Source organism: Anguilla rostrata, chromosome 2 (assembly GCF_018555375.3).
Source record: "Anguilla rostrata isolate EN2019 chromosome 2, ASM1855537v3, whole genome shotgun sequence".
In the NCBI taxonomy this organism is placed as follows: domain Eukaryota; kingdom Metazoa; phylum Chordata; class Actinopteri; order Anguilliformes; family Anguillidae; genus Anguilla; species Anguilla rostrata.
The window spans coordinates 6,875,865-6,890,918 of NC_057934.1; the positions used below are offsets into that span (position 1 = coordinate 6,875,865).

General features: G+C 50.0%; 1 protein-coding gene and 1 long non-coding RNA gene across 2 annotated transcripts in view; both read right to left on the reverse strand.

Annotated features, from left to right (window-relative positions):
- strn (striatin, calmodulin binding protein) overlaps nucleotides 1–11,500 on the reverse strand; it is a 67,732-nt gene extending 56,232 nt beyond the window's left edge. The window contains exon 1 of the mRNA XM_064325171.1: nucleotides 11,099–11,500. Within this exon, the coding sequence (XP_064181241.1) occupies nucleotides 11,099–11,314 (216 nt within the window). The 5' untranslated portion in view covers nucleotides 11,315–11,500. The remainder of the gene's footprint in view (nucleotides 1–11,098) is intronic.
- Nucleotides 11,501–14,095: 2,595 nt separating this feature from the next.
- LOC135244653 (uncharacterized) overlaps nucleotides 14,096–15,054 on the reverse strand; it is a 16,966-nt gene continuing 16,007 nt past the window's right edge. Inside the window, exon 4 of the long non-coding RNA XR_010327025.1 lies at nucleotides 14,096–15,054. This exon is cut by the window's right edge and continues 885 nt beyond it. This is a non-coding gene — a long non-coding RNA (uncharacterized LOC135244653).

A 15,054-nucleotide genomic window follows, 5' to 3' on the forward strand; every position in this document is an offset into this window, starting at 1 on the left:
AGAGCTCCAGGTGTGAAGAAAAAAAAAAAAAACGAGTAAGTTGTCACCGCAAAGCTCCAGTGCGTCTCACAGTACCATACCTCAGCGGCAGCAGGAGCCCGCGACATAGCAGAACTCAGTACTGAACAACGGCTCTGGTCAGTAAGCAGCAGGACGTTTACTGGCGTCTTAATCAGGGATCTCAGCTGAAACCCGGGAGGGCCGCCGTGTCTGCTGGGTTCTGATGTGTTCCTGCATTTAAGTGCTGAGTTTAAGTGACTGATTGGCTAAAGGCCTAGACTGGCTGACACGGAAACCAGCAGAGACTGCGGCCCTCCACGGCTGAGGTCTGAGACACCTGGTCGAAAGGTTCCGCATATTCCAAATAGCTATTAAGTTTTTGTTTTTTCTTCATTCCATATTCAGGGCCCAGCTACACCTCCTGCACAGACTGCTGCTGTACAGTAGCTATCACCTAGCTGTAAAAAAGGCATTCGATTCAGTCTGCATGCCCTCAGGGGCCATTAAGAAAGACAGGCACAGAAGTGTCATCCACCACACAAACAGCGCAGAACAATCAGCTTGTCTTGCAGTCTAAAGGTTGCAGGTTTGAATCCCAGGTGAGACACTGCCGCAGTGTATAAGTCATGGTCTCAATGCCTGTTGAAACAGAAAGCGACAGTGAAATCAGAAGTGTAGTTGGTGCTGGTACACCACGGGACACCACCCCTGCCCCTACCACAGACAGGAGAGGGGAAACGATGCTAACCGTCGGGTGGTAGGCTTTAATGCCTAAAAAATGCCGGCGCCAGCTCGTTTGTTTTGTCCGCGTGCGCTCGTCGGGATTAAAAAGCCGTCGGGCTTCTGGCCTCCCGGGTGAGCGAAGAGCAGCGCGGCGGGGGCGGAGTCGTCAGGCTAGGGAACAGGAAGGCGGGCTTTTCAAAAACGCCCCACAGGAAGCCAGAGCGCATTCGCGCAGAACAAAGAGCCAGACGGGGAGAGAGAGAGAGAGAGAGAGAGAGAGACAGGAAGCCGCCGTCGCCGCTGTTGACACAGACTCCGCCCGGACTCCAGAGTCTCCCAGCTTGCGGACAATGAGACAGACGGACAGATAGCAGCCGCATCGCCATGGAAACACGCCAACAGACAAGCGGCCTCCGAACGAGGCTTTTCGAAAAGGGAGAACTCGTGCAGAGGAAGTCGTTGTGGTTAGCGTGGTTAGCGCCAGGGCTAGCTGCGAGCGCTTGTTACCTCAGCGAGAGGTTAGGGGAGGAAGAGAGCATTCAAACTGTCAGCGCTTGCGAAAAAGGCGGCAAAGATTAATCCACCCAATCGGCTCGGCACCCCAAAATGCATTGCGTAACGGTCAAAACTAATGATGCAATTTTTTCAAAAAAACACTCCAAAAAGCCTATACACGTCAAAAGGTTAACACTGAAAAACTGATAGCTTCCAAATTATCGCATCTTCGGAAAACGCGTAAAATTTGCGCTGTGCAAAATCAAATCAAACAGCAACCGTGATAACTTAACTGCACTGTCCGAGTCCAACCGCAAAGCAACCGCGCTGACGTGACGTGAGCGTCCGAGCCCACCGCGACAACCGTAACTGTGACGGTGTAAATAATGCGACGGTGGCGTTCGCAGACGCGGCGCTCTCCTCGGTCCAGTCCTCCTCGCTGCGCTCAATGAAGCGGACGTCGAGCCGAGCCGAGCTGAGCCCAGTGATTTATGCTCTTTAATAACCTGATTAAAAAAACACTGGGCGAGGGAGGGGGGGGGGGGGCGGAGGGATGGCTCATACTGTTACTGCACTGTTCTAGGGCATGGATGGGCCCCACGGTGTAGTGTCTGAAATGCAGTGCACAGTCCTACTTCAGCATGACACAGTATAGGACATATTAAGACTACGAGGTTTCTCCAAATCCTACACCCCCCACCTCCTCCTTACCAGCCACAGATAAAGCTAAAGTCATCCAGCCTTAATGGAGCAAAGGAATGGACACTTTAGCACAGTTAAGTTCTCAATGCTGGTCCCCGTAGAGCGGGGGGGGGGGTCCAGCCAGCTTCCATTTCCACCTCCAAATCAGCACCTAATTAAGACCCAAGAAACCAGGTGAGGCAACTAATCAACTGCTTTAAATGATCAATTAAGGTGCCAAGTAACAACAACCACAACAACAACAAAAGAATCAGCGCTCCCCATGGCACACCAGGACACGTCCCAGGTCGCCGCCAATCAGAATCACCGATCTCGGACAAGAGAGGAAGGGATAGGCTAGAGGGAAAAGAGGGGCGTGGTTCGGGAACAGTGACATCACAGAGCCCCTGGTGACAGAGCTCCGCCCACAGCCTTCATCGGTCTGAAGCGGAACGCTGACTCTGTGTCCATAATGTGCCGTTAGGATACGCTGGCGGGATTAAGGTCTTAGCTGGCTTTCCCCCGGGGCTCATCCCTAATTAATTCACATTGAGACCAAAACGACTAAACAGGATTTGCTCCCCCTTTTCCTCCCTCTCCCAGGTCAGAGATATTATACGAGTGCGGCTTTGATCCTGCGAAGAAGCAAAGTGCTCAATGCTAAAGAAAACTTTCACAGCACAAGTTATATTAGTATGTAATTTCCATAATTCTGTCCCCGGTTCATTTTTTTGTTTCTGTGCAAAGTAAATATTATCAGAACCCAAAGGAAAAAAATGCAGGCAGGAGTAATTTTACTTAAAACATTTAATACAAATTTAATATTTAAATACATTGCATTTAATGTACTACTAATCAGAACAACAAAACCCTTGTTGATAACTCAGGATTCAGGTAGTACACTGATTGCAGTGGGGGTCCGATCACAACACCCCCTCCTCACCTAGTCCACGATCATAATCCCTTTTTTTTTTCCACAGATGGTCTGCCCTGACGCACCACCGTACATACACTCTCTCATACATTCCCTCACAGACAGAAACACTCTCAGCCATACATCTCTCCCTCTCCCTCTCCCTCCCACTCTCCTGCTCTCCCACTCTCTTGCTCCATCGCCCTCTCTCTCTCTCACACACACTCACACACTCACACACTCACACACTCACACACTCACACACTCACACACACACACACACACACACACACACACACACACACACACACACACACACACACACACACACACACACACACACACACACACACACACACACACACACACACGTCAAAGCTGCTGACTCCAGCTCCCTCACAGCACTCATACAGAGCCCGGCAGCTTACCGCGTGTTCCGCCAGAACAGGAGCACCTCCCCTGACCCTCCTTACCGCCCCACTCACCCGCCACCTGACCCCACATCCCTGGCCTCTGCGCCCCTGCCCCACCAGGCACACGAGGGGGGGAGGGGGGGGGGCTAGAAGCACCCGCGCGCCCCTCCTCTGGACGAAATTCAGGCCAACTGTCTTCCTCAGGTCTCTCAGCCAACTGACACGGAACCCTCAGGCAAGCTCCGCGTCTCCGAGGGCAACCGAAATTAACTTCGTAGGAGAAGGCGGCAATTTAGAGCAACGGTCAGCGAACGGGGGCTTGGTACGCAGAGGTTGCGGGTTTGAATCCCAGCTGTGCACTGCTGTAAGCCGACTTGCTTCCGTAAACAAATATCCAGCCATATAATAAATGTATGTAAACAACACGGACGACCGCAACATCAAAAAAAAAAAAACTTTTTAGCTGAGTAACAGGCTTTGGATACGAGCGGCTGCTAAGTGGCTAAATGTAACGTAATGTGATACGCGGAGAAGGTCGAGCCGCCAGCCCTATAGTATTACTGTCACCAATTTGTCACCATTACACCCTTCCGCTCGGTCACAGGACCCCCCCGCTTGGAGCCCTGCAGTCTGGGGGCTGGGGGGGGGGGGGCAGCAACTGGCTGACAGGGCCGTCTCCAGGTCCCCTTCGGACAGAGCGACAGCCGAAATGCAGAGATCTCACTGGATGACTGCCGCCCACTCACAAGAACGCAGGAGCGCGTGTTGATGCGCAAAACGGCGCCATTTTGTGTCAAGCACGGTGCCCAGTTTCCCTTACACGCACCTGCAAACAAGCCAAGCTGAGGAAACTGCACTGAGCCAAAGCCACTGAGCGGTGACCAGCGCTCATCTAGGCCCATCTTTTTTAACTACACTCTACAGCGGGGATCTCTCAAACTCCAGGCCTGGAGAGCCGGTGTGCTTTGGGTCGGCTTTCAGTGTTTTAACACCAAAGCCCTTAATTCACACCGCTGACTGGTCTGCAGAGCCCACAGCTCACCTGGTTTATCCAAGGCCTACAGAGGCTGCCGGCTGAAAGGAAACCACGAAAACCTGCAGGCGAGTTTAAGATCCGCAGTCTGGAGTCTGGATTTCGATATTTCCCGGCCTGGAGGGAGTCCAGCGCTGCGCTTAATCCTGGAGCTGAACACCTGGAGCTGAACACCTGGAGCTGAACACCTGGAGCTGAACACCCGTCCGACAGCTCTACTGCGGCACACGGTCCGGCAAAACCGCACGGCACCCTTCGCAGAGACGAGCGCGAGCGATGAGTTTCGCAGCAGCCATCCCCATCCTCCCGCCATTACCGCGCGTGTGCTGACCGACCGGTAAGCCCCCGCCCCCACAGAGGCGTCGCCCGCCAATGACAGCGCGAGCTCTGACCACGAGGGCGGAGTTTCAGCTCGCCCCGCGACTCCGCCTCCCCCGCGGCCGGACGGCAGGTGCGCCAGACGAACAGGTTTCCCTTTTTTACTGACACCTCCGCAGGTAACGTACTACTGCGGGGGAGGGGGAAAACAAAAAACAAAAACAAAAACACAAAAACCAAAACAAGGCAAACGGGCCGTTCGTTACGGGCGAGGTCACTTCCTTTTCCGAAAAACCGCACCTGTCACGTCGCCTCCAGGGCTCCTGCTGCTCCGCCCCTCCCTCTGGGAGAGAGAGGAGGCTCCCTTTCCCAGACGCTCCTCCGGGCCCCCTGCTCCCCCCCATAGACACAAAGCCCCCTCCCTCCGGGGCCAAAAATGAGGAGCCCCCCCCGAAGCGACACATTCCAGTCTCCACACCTCTTATCTCAACACGCTCCCCACACAAAGCACTCGTTCGTTGTGCATTTCCAGGAAATCAAACAAAAAAACTGTTAATTAAAGCGACGGCATGCCGCACACACAGGCGCTTCGTGAATTCGGCAATCCATTAATTTCCCTGCCGCCGCTTGGGACCCGCGGTCCGAGTCCAGCGCTCGCGCGGGGGGGAAGAGAATGTTCCGGAAAAAAAGCAATTACCAATAACCCGGGGGCGTGTTTGCCCGTAACGCCGCGTTCCGTCCCAGTCGCGGAGAAACTTGGGGCTCGCGCTCGCAGGCGACGCCATCCTGGGTCAGCTCCATTTCAATTCACTCAGTTTAGGATACGCAAATCGAAATTCCGCTCATCAATCGGAAGGTCCTCACAGAATATTACAGCCATCCCCCACCCCCACCCCACCCCACCATTCATTAACTTAATTTCAATTTTGGCCAATTTCCTGAGTTTGGCCCGTACCGAAATGGAATGATCTGAAGCAGCGGATGCTGAAAACAGAGGGGGGGGGGGGTCTTTGGGTTCATTTTTTTGACCCCCTCATTCCAAAGGACATTCGCTGAAGAACTGAAGGCTAGGTAGGCTACCTTCCTCCAGGGCACCACAGCAGTACCCCACCAGGTGTGAGGAGGGGATGAATCAACATTGTTCATATTACAATCATCCATTTTAGTAAAGTCTTGTTAGCAGGGGGAACTGTGGGAAGGGCATGATGTCATCACTGAATTGCAGCTGTGCATGAAGACCCAGCATCAGAACTGGTGGTCTTTCCCTCACTATGTTTTTATAATTTTTTTCTTTCATTTTGTTTAGTCTCTGTGCCATTTCTTATCTTCTGGCAAGACGTGGAAGAGAAAATATGGCAGCAGACTAAAAACCTTACATAACTTTGATGTAACGCATGAAAAACCACTGGGAACCCCCCTCCCCCCTCCCCCTGATAAACACGTCACATGACCCACGAGCACCAGCACAGTGATTCACAGAGTGAAAGAGATATGTGATGGCACAAGGAGAGTATTTGAATAGCCAGTTTAAAAAGCCCAAAAAGATTTCTGCTCCAAGAGTCCTTAAACCCACCTCCCCCACCCCTCCCCACCTCAACGCTTCTGTTGGGACAGCGAAACGCGGGGCCCCACAGCACAGCTCACTGGAGACTCGTCCATCAGTCAGGGCCCCAAACGGCGTGTAGCGTAGCGTAGCAGCGCAGACAGCGTCCTGACATCACCCTCCGGGAGGCACACACCTCCGCAGGGGGGGGGGGGGATGGGGGGGGGTCACTGCCCCACTGACCCGCCACTCAAACCTCTGCAGGCAACAGACAGCAGCCCCCCATGAGTCAGCGCCCCCCCGGCCCCCCACGCCCCCGAACGCCGTGAGCTGGGTCACGGAAAGAACGCCATTCCAGAAAGCAAAGCAGGCTGGGATACATCTCCTACAGCTCTCAATCTCTCTCTGTCTCTCTCTCTCCCTCCCTCCCTCTCTCTCTTGTGGAATCATTCCCACTCAGGTCACCCACTCCCTGATATTTTTACACCGCTGTGAGGGAAACAAGCCGTTGCAGAAAAATGTGCGGAGGGGAGAAAACCTGGTGTCTATGTTAGTGCGTGTGTGTATGTTAGTGTACATGTGTGTTTATGTTAGTGTGTGTGTATGCGTGTGTGTGAATGTGTGTTGTTTGTGTGCTTCAGTGCATTTGTGTGCTTCTGTGTGTGGATCTTCCCTGCATGGGAACGGGGAGGGCACAGCAGCTGTGGTCATAGGTCACTGGGTTGTCCCTCAAAAGGCCAGCCTGGATGGCAGATGTCCTGGGCCAAGCACACACTTATAAATACTGTAATTGCACGCTGCTGAAGCTTTAAAAAGGCTCCTGCGGAACCCTGAGACCTAACAAAACCACGCCACTCACCAAAACGCACAATCATAAGAGAAAAAGTTCTCTCTCTCTTTTTGTGTTTTCGTTCAGAATATGCGGTGAAATAAATGCTCCTTTTTAAACGGTCTGTAAACAGCAGAAAACCTGCTTCCACATAAAGGGTTAAAGTCGTTCATGGAGTCCAAACTGAAAGTTTGCAAGCTGTCCGTTACTTGAGGACGGACTGCACGGCCCTCCGTCCGCCTCCGCCGCCGCCGCGCGGAAACTCGCCGACGGCGGCGACGGGAAAAGGAGACGGACCTGGAGCAGCGACCCGGGGCAGCGGCTGCAGACCGCGTACAGCTGGGAGATTCCCGCCGTCGTTGTCTTTCTTTCTTTTTTTCTTTCTTTCTTTTTGCGGCAGGCACATGCGTTATAGCAAAGCTGGGCCCGACGGTCGTCGGAGGGCACGAGCGTGAGGAAGACCTCCGGAGGAAGCAGCGGGGGGGCCTGGAGGAAGCATCTGCCCTGCCCAGCCTCCTAACTGGGACTGCCCTGCAGACTGCACCCTGCCCTGCCCAGCCTCCTAACAGGGGCCGCCCCGCAGACCGCAGCCCTGGCCCCTGTCCCAACTGCTTCGGCCGCAAAAACATGAAAAAAACGGCCCGCTCCAAATCCATCCAAAATCTGTCCGCTTTGGCACGCGAGGGGGGGAAAACACACCAGCCCAACCAGAGCCCGAGCAGGCCTCGCCGGGTGAGTTACGGCTCGGCGTTTCCGCCCTAAAAACCGCAGAGCCAGCGCACCTGCCCCGCACCAGAAGGCCTTCGGAGACGGAGTCCTGCTCGCCGGTGTGGGAGAGACGTCAGGTGACCAGACACAAAAGCCGGAAGATTGAAAAGCGGGCTGTGCCTCTCGCCGTCTGTGCGTGCTACAGACGGGGGGGGGGGGGGTGACCGGGGGGGCATGGCAACGTAGACGAGTCCGAGTGTGTGAATGACACCCGAAGACTCTGGTCTCCCTGAAGGAAACGTTTTCCTGTGACCTGATCTACAGGTGAACCAGTGCTGGTGTCCCTCTTTATAGGCCTACATTTTTTCCCCCCACTTTATTAAAATGAGGGCAAGTAGAGTTACAGACAGAAATGGGATCAGTGTACAGGAAGTGCCCTGGGGTGGGAGGGGGGGGGCAATCGAACCCCAGCTGGGGGGGGGCCGTATTCGTACGCGGGTTGAGAGGCAGCAGCCCATCGGACTGTGTGACACGTTCTTCCAGTCCTGTCACGCTGAAAAGCCCTGGCCTATTTTCTCTAATGTGTTTGTGCGATCATTGACCGATTCTTTTGTGCATCCCCACCATTTTCAAACCTGATCCGCTTTTAAGGGGTCGGGAATCATTTTCCAAATTGGCTCAAATGGGGGGGGGGGGGTTTCCTGCTGTTTTTGATTCCCTCTGGAAAATGTACACTGTGAGGCTCCGCGTACCAACTCATTTGTAAATGGTGATGAACAAAAACCAAGATTATCGATTTACTGATCCGATTTGCCTGTCGCGCGACTTCAAAACGACGGCGTTCATTCTGCGCAGATTAAAGGCTACCTCCAGCTTTCCCAGAATGCACTTCATCATCCTTCGGAGTGCTCGTCTAGGAGCCGTTTAAACCATAGAGCTCAATCGCCTGAAATGCAACAAGTCTCCAACAGAGCGAAAAGCCTTTGAGTTACAAAGCACCATAAAAAAACGCATAACAGCCGAAAACATATTTGTGTTTATTGCCACATTAAGAAGTTTAATGGCAAGAGGAAGCCATTCAGTCCAATTGGCTCCTTGTGTCGGGACAAGAATCAGTCCTCGCAATCACGGGCAGCCACTATAAAACCTACGACCGCCTTAAGATAATATGACACTCCGCTCGATCTCTGGAGGAAATCGTATGCTGTTATTTGTTCGGGAAAGCACAACAGGCCTGCAAAAAAATCCTTAGATTTTCTCCCTTCTGTTCATATGCAGTTCATCCCAGTACCTGCAGCTCAGTTCTGATATGCGCCATGTGACTGAATTGCACAAATGTGATTGGCCCCCCTTTTTTTTTTAACACGCACTACAATGAAGCACTAATTAAACCTTGACGAGAAGGAGCTCTTCAGCCTGGCACCTGAAGTGGGTTACTTTCCAAATGTAGCTGCAGCTCAAACGCAGTCGGATATATCAGGCAGGCTGGGGGGGGTCACTGCCTCATGGTTAAGCGTCATTGCACATCTGCCTCTTCTGTGAAAAATTTCAATTCCAACTTCACCACAGAAAAACACACTTTTTTTCTCCCTTCCCAACTCAACCAAACGAGGGATGAAGACCAGGCTTCAATTAAAGCGGGTGACAGCAGGGAATGTCGCTTTAAAGGATTTAGGAGACCCAGCGCATCTGAATCCTGTTCAAAAAAAAAGTGAGAGAAAGGCTGCTACTTAAATCCGAACGCTTACGCACGCACGCCTCAGTGATGCCACGAGCTGCAGCGCGAGTACAGACTGAATGGGAGGCTCACGAGGCCTCGTCTGCGCAGGCACTTAAACCCCCGTTTCTGCAAGACGGCATCGACGACAGCCCTGGCCTTAGCTGGGATTCCCGGCGCTTGGGTTAGCAGCAATGGCCACCCTCAAGATGCCAATTGAATTTACATGGCATCAAAAAGTAGAAGCGTCCCATCGCAGCCTTAATTCTACTGACAGGGGACAATGTACAATACACCTTGAACCGAATTTCAACCACTTTTGGCTGCGTGCATATAGGAGGCTTCACCGTCACCCTGTTTGCTATGCCGTGCAAATGCCCTTGTTTCCGGCAGGTCACGTGACACTTACTCTACGTGCTTTGGCACGACGCTTTAGATAAAAGCATTCCCCAGAAAATAATGATAAACATCAGCGGAGACTCCTACACGAAATCTCGCAGCAGGAACTGCAAAAAAAAGATGGACCTCAAGGATGGCGAGAACTTAATCATCCGGGTCATGTTGTTTTTCCTCAATGTCATAAGGCAAAGGACCAGCAAGACCGAAACCCATAAAGATTTACAAAGAGTTTGTTTTTTTGTCCTCCAATTGATCTTTAGTCTAAGCATGAATTACGTTCACCTTGAGTTTAAAATCTCAACTGTTTGCACAGAAAATGTTTTCAAAATAGGATCTTTCAACACTACAAACATTAAGCGGTGACGATTGTCTGTATCAGACAGCTAATTGCTATTTACAAGTAATACAAGCAATTTGTTTGGTTGGTAGATAATCCAGTTAGTCTCCAAGGAATGTGCCTTCCATCTCTGCTCGTCAGAGACCACAAATTTACTTAACAAAAACATAAACACTGCACTAAACCAATGTCTGCGTGCAGCAACTTGGTAACCTAACCCCCGACTTCGTCATCATATTAATATCAGCTATAGTTGAAAGGGGTTAAAAAGACCCCTATATACTGGAGTTACAAGTACACGATCATAAAATAAGAACCATCCAATTCGGTTTTTCATTTCAGGAATTAAAATGAAAAATCAAATTCCAGCATAAATTATGTTTGCTCTGACTTGACTCTGATTTCAAGCATGCTATCAATTTAGCGCGGCGTCAGTGATCTCCTTCCATCTCGCAGTGGGCAAGATCACCGATAGACTTTAAATGAAGCTTCTCTGGCTATAAAAAAAAATCCGCACATTTTATGCATGAAGGGGGGCTTTGTTCAAATTGAACACTGAGAGAATCTACAATTCTGCATTCCCAGACACTTCGTTCTTTCATTCAGAGCTGGCATATCTTTTACCCCCACCCCCTTTCCGAGCGTACTCACTACGCAAAATGACAACACCAGACACCGAACATTCCGAACGGAAGCCTGCAAGGCGTCCAACCTGCAAGGCGACATTTACACTGCCAAAATCAAAGTTGTACCAACACTGTAACGTCACACGGAGATGCTTCTACGCAGCTAGCCAGATAGCAAGCAAGCTAAACTTATGCGGGGGTCGTTCAGAAACGAACCCTACTGAACTAGGGCTTGCTTTCACCCTCCACATCTGATCATTTTTTAAAAAGCGTCACAATTTCAGCATTGATGCAACAAGCGATCACCGAACAAGTGACTTTGCATAAAAAAACATCAGGCGTGGGTTTAGGTTGTTTAGCTACCTGTAATTCGGCCCGCTCCACCTCCCATTGCGCTCTCTCCACCTCGAAACGGGCCCATTCGTGCTGCAGGAAGTGCAAGATCCCCGGAATACTGTACTGCGCCCTCGCCGCCTCCCCTCCACCGCCGTCGCCCGCCTGTGGTGCTTTCCCACCTCCGGGCAAAACCGAGTTATTATTGTTGTTAAAAAACACTCCGGGCCCTGCCTGTTCATCCATGGCCAGGCCAGGTAAGTGGGCTCGGTTCGCGGAGGACTGGCACGACTGTTCTGTCGGATGGTACTCCTCCGCCGCTTGAATGCTCTGTGATCTGCACCGAGCACACGAAATGGAAAATAATATCGAAGAGCTCTCTCTACTGGGGAAGCGAACTCACTTCTGACAGCCAGCTGTCATTCAGTGACGTCAAACACCAAAAACGCACGCCCACAAACGCTGAAGAGGCCGTTTTTACACCCCATTCGTCAGCGCATTTGAATCCGGTTGGCTTAAACGCGTATTGATGATCGTGTGGGCCAATTGCAGCCGAGTGCGCTGGGTACAAAATGTACCAAACGGTTTCGCGTAAGCTTCCTGCTTAGAGCATGACGGGACCCGCAATTTAAAAACGTCTGAAAAAATCAATTTTTAAAATTTTATTTTCCATCTCCTGAAGACCAGCACAGTTAAATACATTAGGACACTGGCATTTACCAATATACCAAATTTCTAGAATATATTATTCAAATATGGATTTCAAACAGATTCATGCTTTTGAATTATTCTTTGGTGGCAGTCAGAGATTGACTTTTATGTCTCATAAGAGCTGTCAACAATCAAATTTGTTTACATCGTTATAGCAAGCAGTCATACCGCCCTACGTCTGCTCAGTGGTAGAAGCTAAGATGGGTTGGGCATGACAAGTTGAGAGAGAGATACTCCCTTTAAAAGCTTCTGTCAGAGATGATGTTAGTGTACCAGTAGGGGGATGTAGCCTACTGTAATAGATTCTGTTTTTGAACTAGATCTATTGGTTCTGACCCGCTGTGGTCATGGAAGTTCCCAAGGGGCTCGTCACAGAGAATAAGGGGTTTGATCCTCCCCAGTTTCCCAAGCCAAATTCCAACCTGGCTGTCTCCCTCTATCTCACCACAAAATCATCCCCCGGTTCAAGCGTGCTGTCTGAAGCCATGTAAAATGACCACCCTGCATCATGCAGGTGGGTGCAACACATTGGTGTGTGACAGAGGACGTTTCAACCCTTCACTGAACAGCCATATATGCAAAATTAAAAAAAAGGCAATCATCATCATTCCCATTGTAAAAATGCTGTGGTACTGTTGCTATAGTCCCCCTGCTGATGGTGAAAAATTAGGCTTTGTGAAACCAAAAATGGGTGGAGCTACCATACCCACAAACAAACAAATTTTAACCGATCATTTTGTTTTGCAGTTGAGAGTTAAAGCTTTTTGATTGGTTCAAACAAGTTTGTGACCTTACTTTCTCATGGGTACTACCCTTCACTGACTGAAAACCTGAAAGACACACTGCTCTTGTAAATAATCACAGAAGTAATTTATAATAATAATAATAATTATTATTAGTAGTAGTAGTAGTAGTAGTAGCAGTAGTACTGTAGCTGCCTGTATGGCTTTATATTGCAGTACATATTAGCATTGTCACCCTGAATAAAGAGCTGTACATTCAAATAAGCAACTGCGACAGGCTGAGACAGAACACCTGTGACAGAGCTCCTCCCTCACCTTTGATTCATCACTGAAAAGACCTTTGTCTGCATTTCAGGTTCTGTCAGTCCAGCGTCACCCATCTGACGCTTTCGTTTGCTTTGTACTCCTGCGCCGTCACGGTTTGCCATCCTTGTTTGGCATGACTTTCGTCCAGTTAGAATTAATGTCATAAAAAAAAAGCTACTGCACGCTGATGCCTTCTCCTCACCTGGCTTCCACAGAACGTGCGGTTTGACGCGGCTTTGATATCCTGCGTATCTCCGCATCGCTAATAAGCGGCGGTGCGATCGCATCATTCGGCAGGTACAACCCCCCCACCCCATCCCACCCCACCCTACCCTTTCCTCCAAGACCCCTTCAGGAAGCGGCACTTTAAATGACACATCTTTCCGTTCAGCCGAGAGGGGGGAACAAAAAACCCACTCAAATCCCATAACGACGGTCGGGGGTATTTCTAATTTTACCATCACCTTGACAACGCTCAATGTTCCGTACGCTCGTTGCCGTAACGCCGGCGGAGTCGGAGCGAAGGTGCCCTCTCCGCGGTGGCGCTTTTTATCCCGTCTCCGCGCGAGTGGGGGGGGCGGGGGGGTCGAGGCCCGCGCTTGAGCTCGCCACGCATTAATTGAACCGCGTCCGCTGGAGACAAGAGCCCCCCGTGACAACGCGGCGTCGCCTCAGCTTCACACCTGGGGTGAGAGGCAAACAAAGAGGCGAATCAAGCGCGGACATTTCACCGACACCGTCCCGGCAAGTCGCACTACACCCCTCTGACAGACAGCAGATGCACCGTGTTTAGTCAGTGTTTATTCTTGGAACGCAGTGACAAAAGTGAATGAGTGAAATAAACAGTTGTCATTGTCGATCCATCCGTTATCTATGCCCGCTTATCCTGAGCAGGGTTCGCAGGGGGTGCTGGAGCCTATCCCAGCATGCATTGGGCGAGAGGCAGGAATACACTCTGGATACAATCTATTGCAGGGCACACACATCATTCACTCACACACTTATACCTATGGGCAATTTAGAGTCTTTAGATGTCTTTGGACTGTGGGAGGAAACCAGAGTACCCGGAGGAAACCAGCACAGACACGGGGAGAACATGCAAGCTCCACACAGAAAGGCCCCAAGCCGAGATTCAAGCCCACAACCTTCTTGCTGTGAGGTGACAGTGCTACCCACCCACAAGTGCGCCCCAGTTGTCATTGTGAGTAATGAAAATATACATTTACATTCATACATGCAAACATACATACATACATTCATACTACAAATCTTCAATTATACTGTAAAACAGCAGCAAGGAAATTTAATTCTAAGAAATATCTCTTTGAAAGGTTGCTTTGTAGTAACGTCAGTTCAGTTCGTCAGACACCGTTGGCTTGAGAGTGGTTTTCAAAAACAGCTTTATCTTCCTCCCATCGCTATGGATTCAGGCTTATTACATTCATTTAATTTTAACTTTACTCCAACAGGTAGGCCAATGGAGAGCTCATCTCTCTTGTGCAGTGACAAGCTGTGAGCTGGACGTGGAATGCAAGGGATTGTGTAGCCAATTAGATCCTGTAGCCTAAGTCCTGAGGATCGCTGGTTATAATCTGCTTGTCACAGAGCTATTCTGCTCCTGCAAAAAGCAATGATAACTCCTTTATTAGGAAGGAGATTGCAGCGGGATTTCTTTATGTAGAAGGACATTAAGCTTTCCCAGAGCAACAGAGTCATTACAAACCAGATATATCCTGGCAAACGGCGCTTATATAAATATCTATATAAAGTTACATGGAATCATAGGTCCAATCACAAACTCTCTACTCCACTGTCAGTCAGAGTGAGTTTGTCTAGAAGACAGGTGTGTTGTAAATGTTATTATCTGTGACAATATACTCAGTGGACAGAATAATTTACCATTCAAAAATAAATTTTAGGGTCAAGTTCACTTTTGTGGAGTAATGGATGTAGAACTGGGCTTGTAACTGAATGGTTAAAACTGGAAACATTTTTGGCTTCTGACTACACCTGGGTCAAATATTTACCCAAATACTTTTAAAACATTTAGACACCTTCAACATTTCTGCAGATTAAATCTTTAAAAAAAAAATTTTTTTTAAAGAAAGAAACATCTGTTTTCACCAGTACTGATAACAAAATTTAGTTTCGATTAAGCCCTTGTTTTAATTAAACTTCTCACGGATCAGCAGGAATTTTTGAAGGTTTTACCGCCATCTAAAGAGT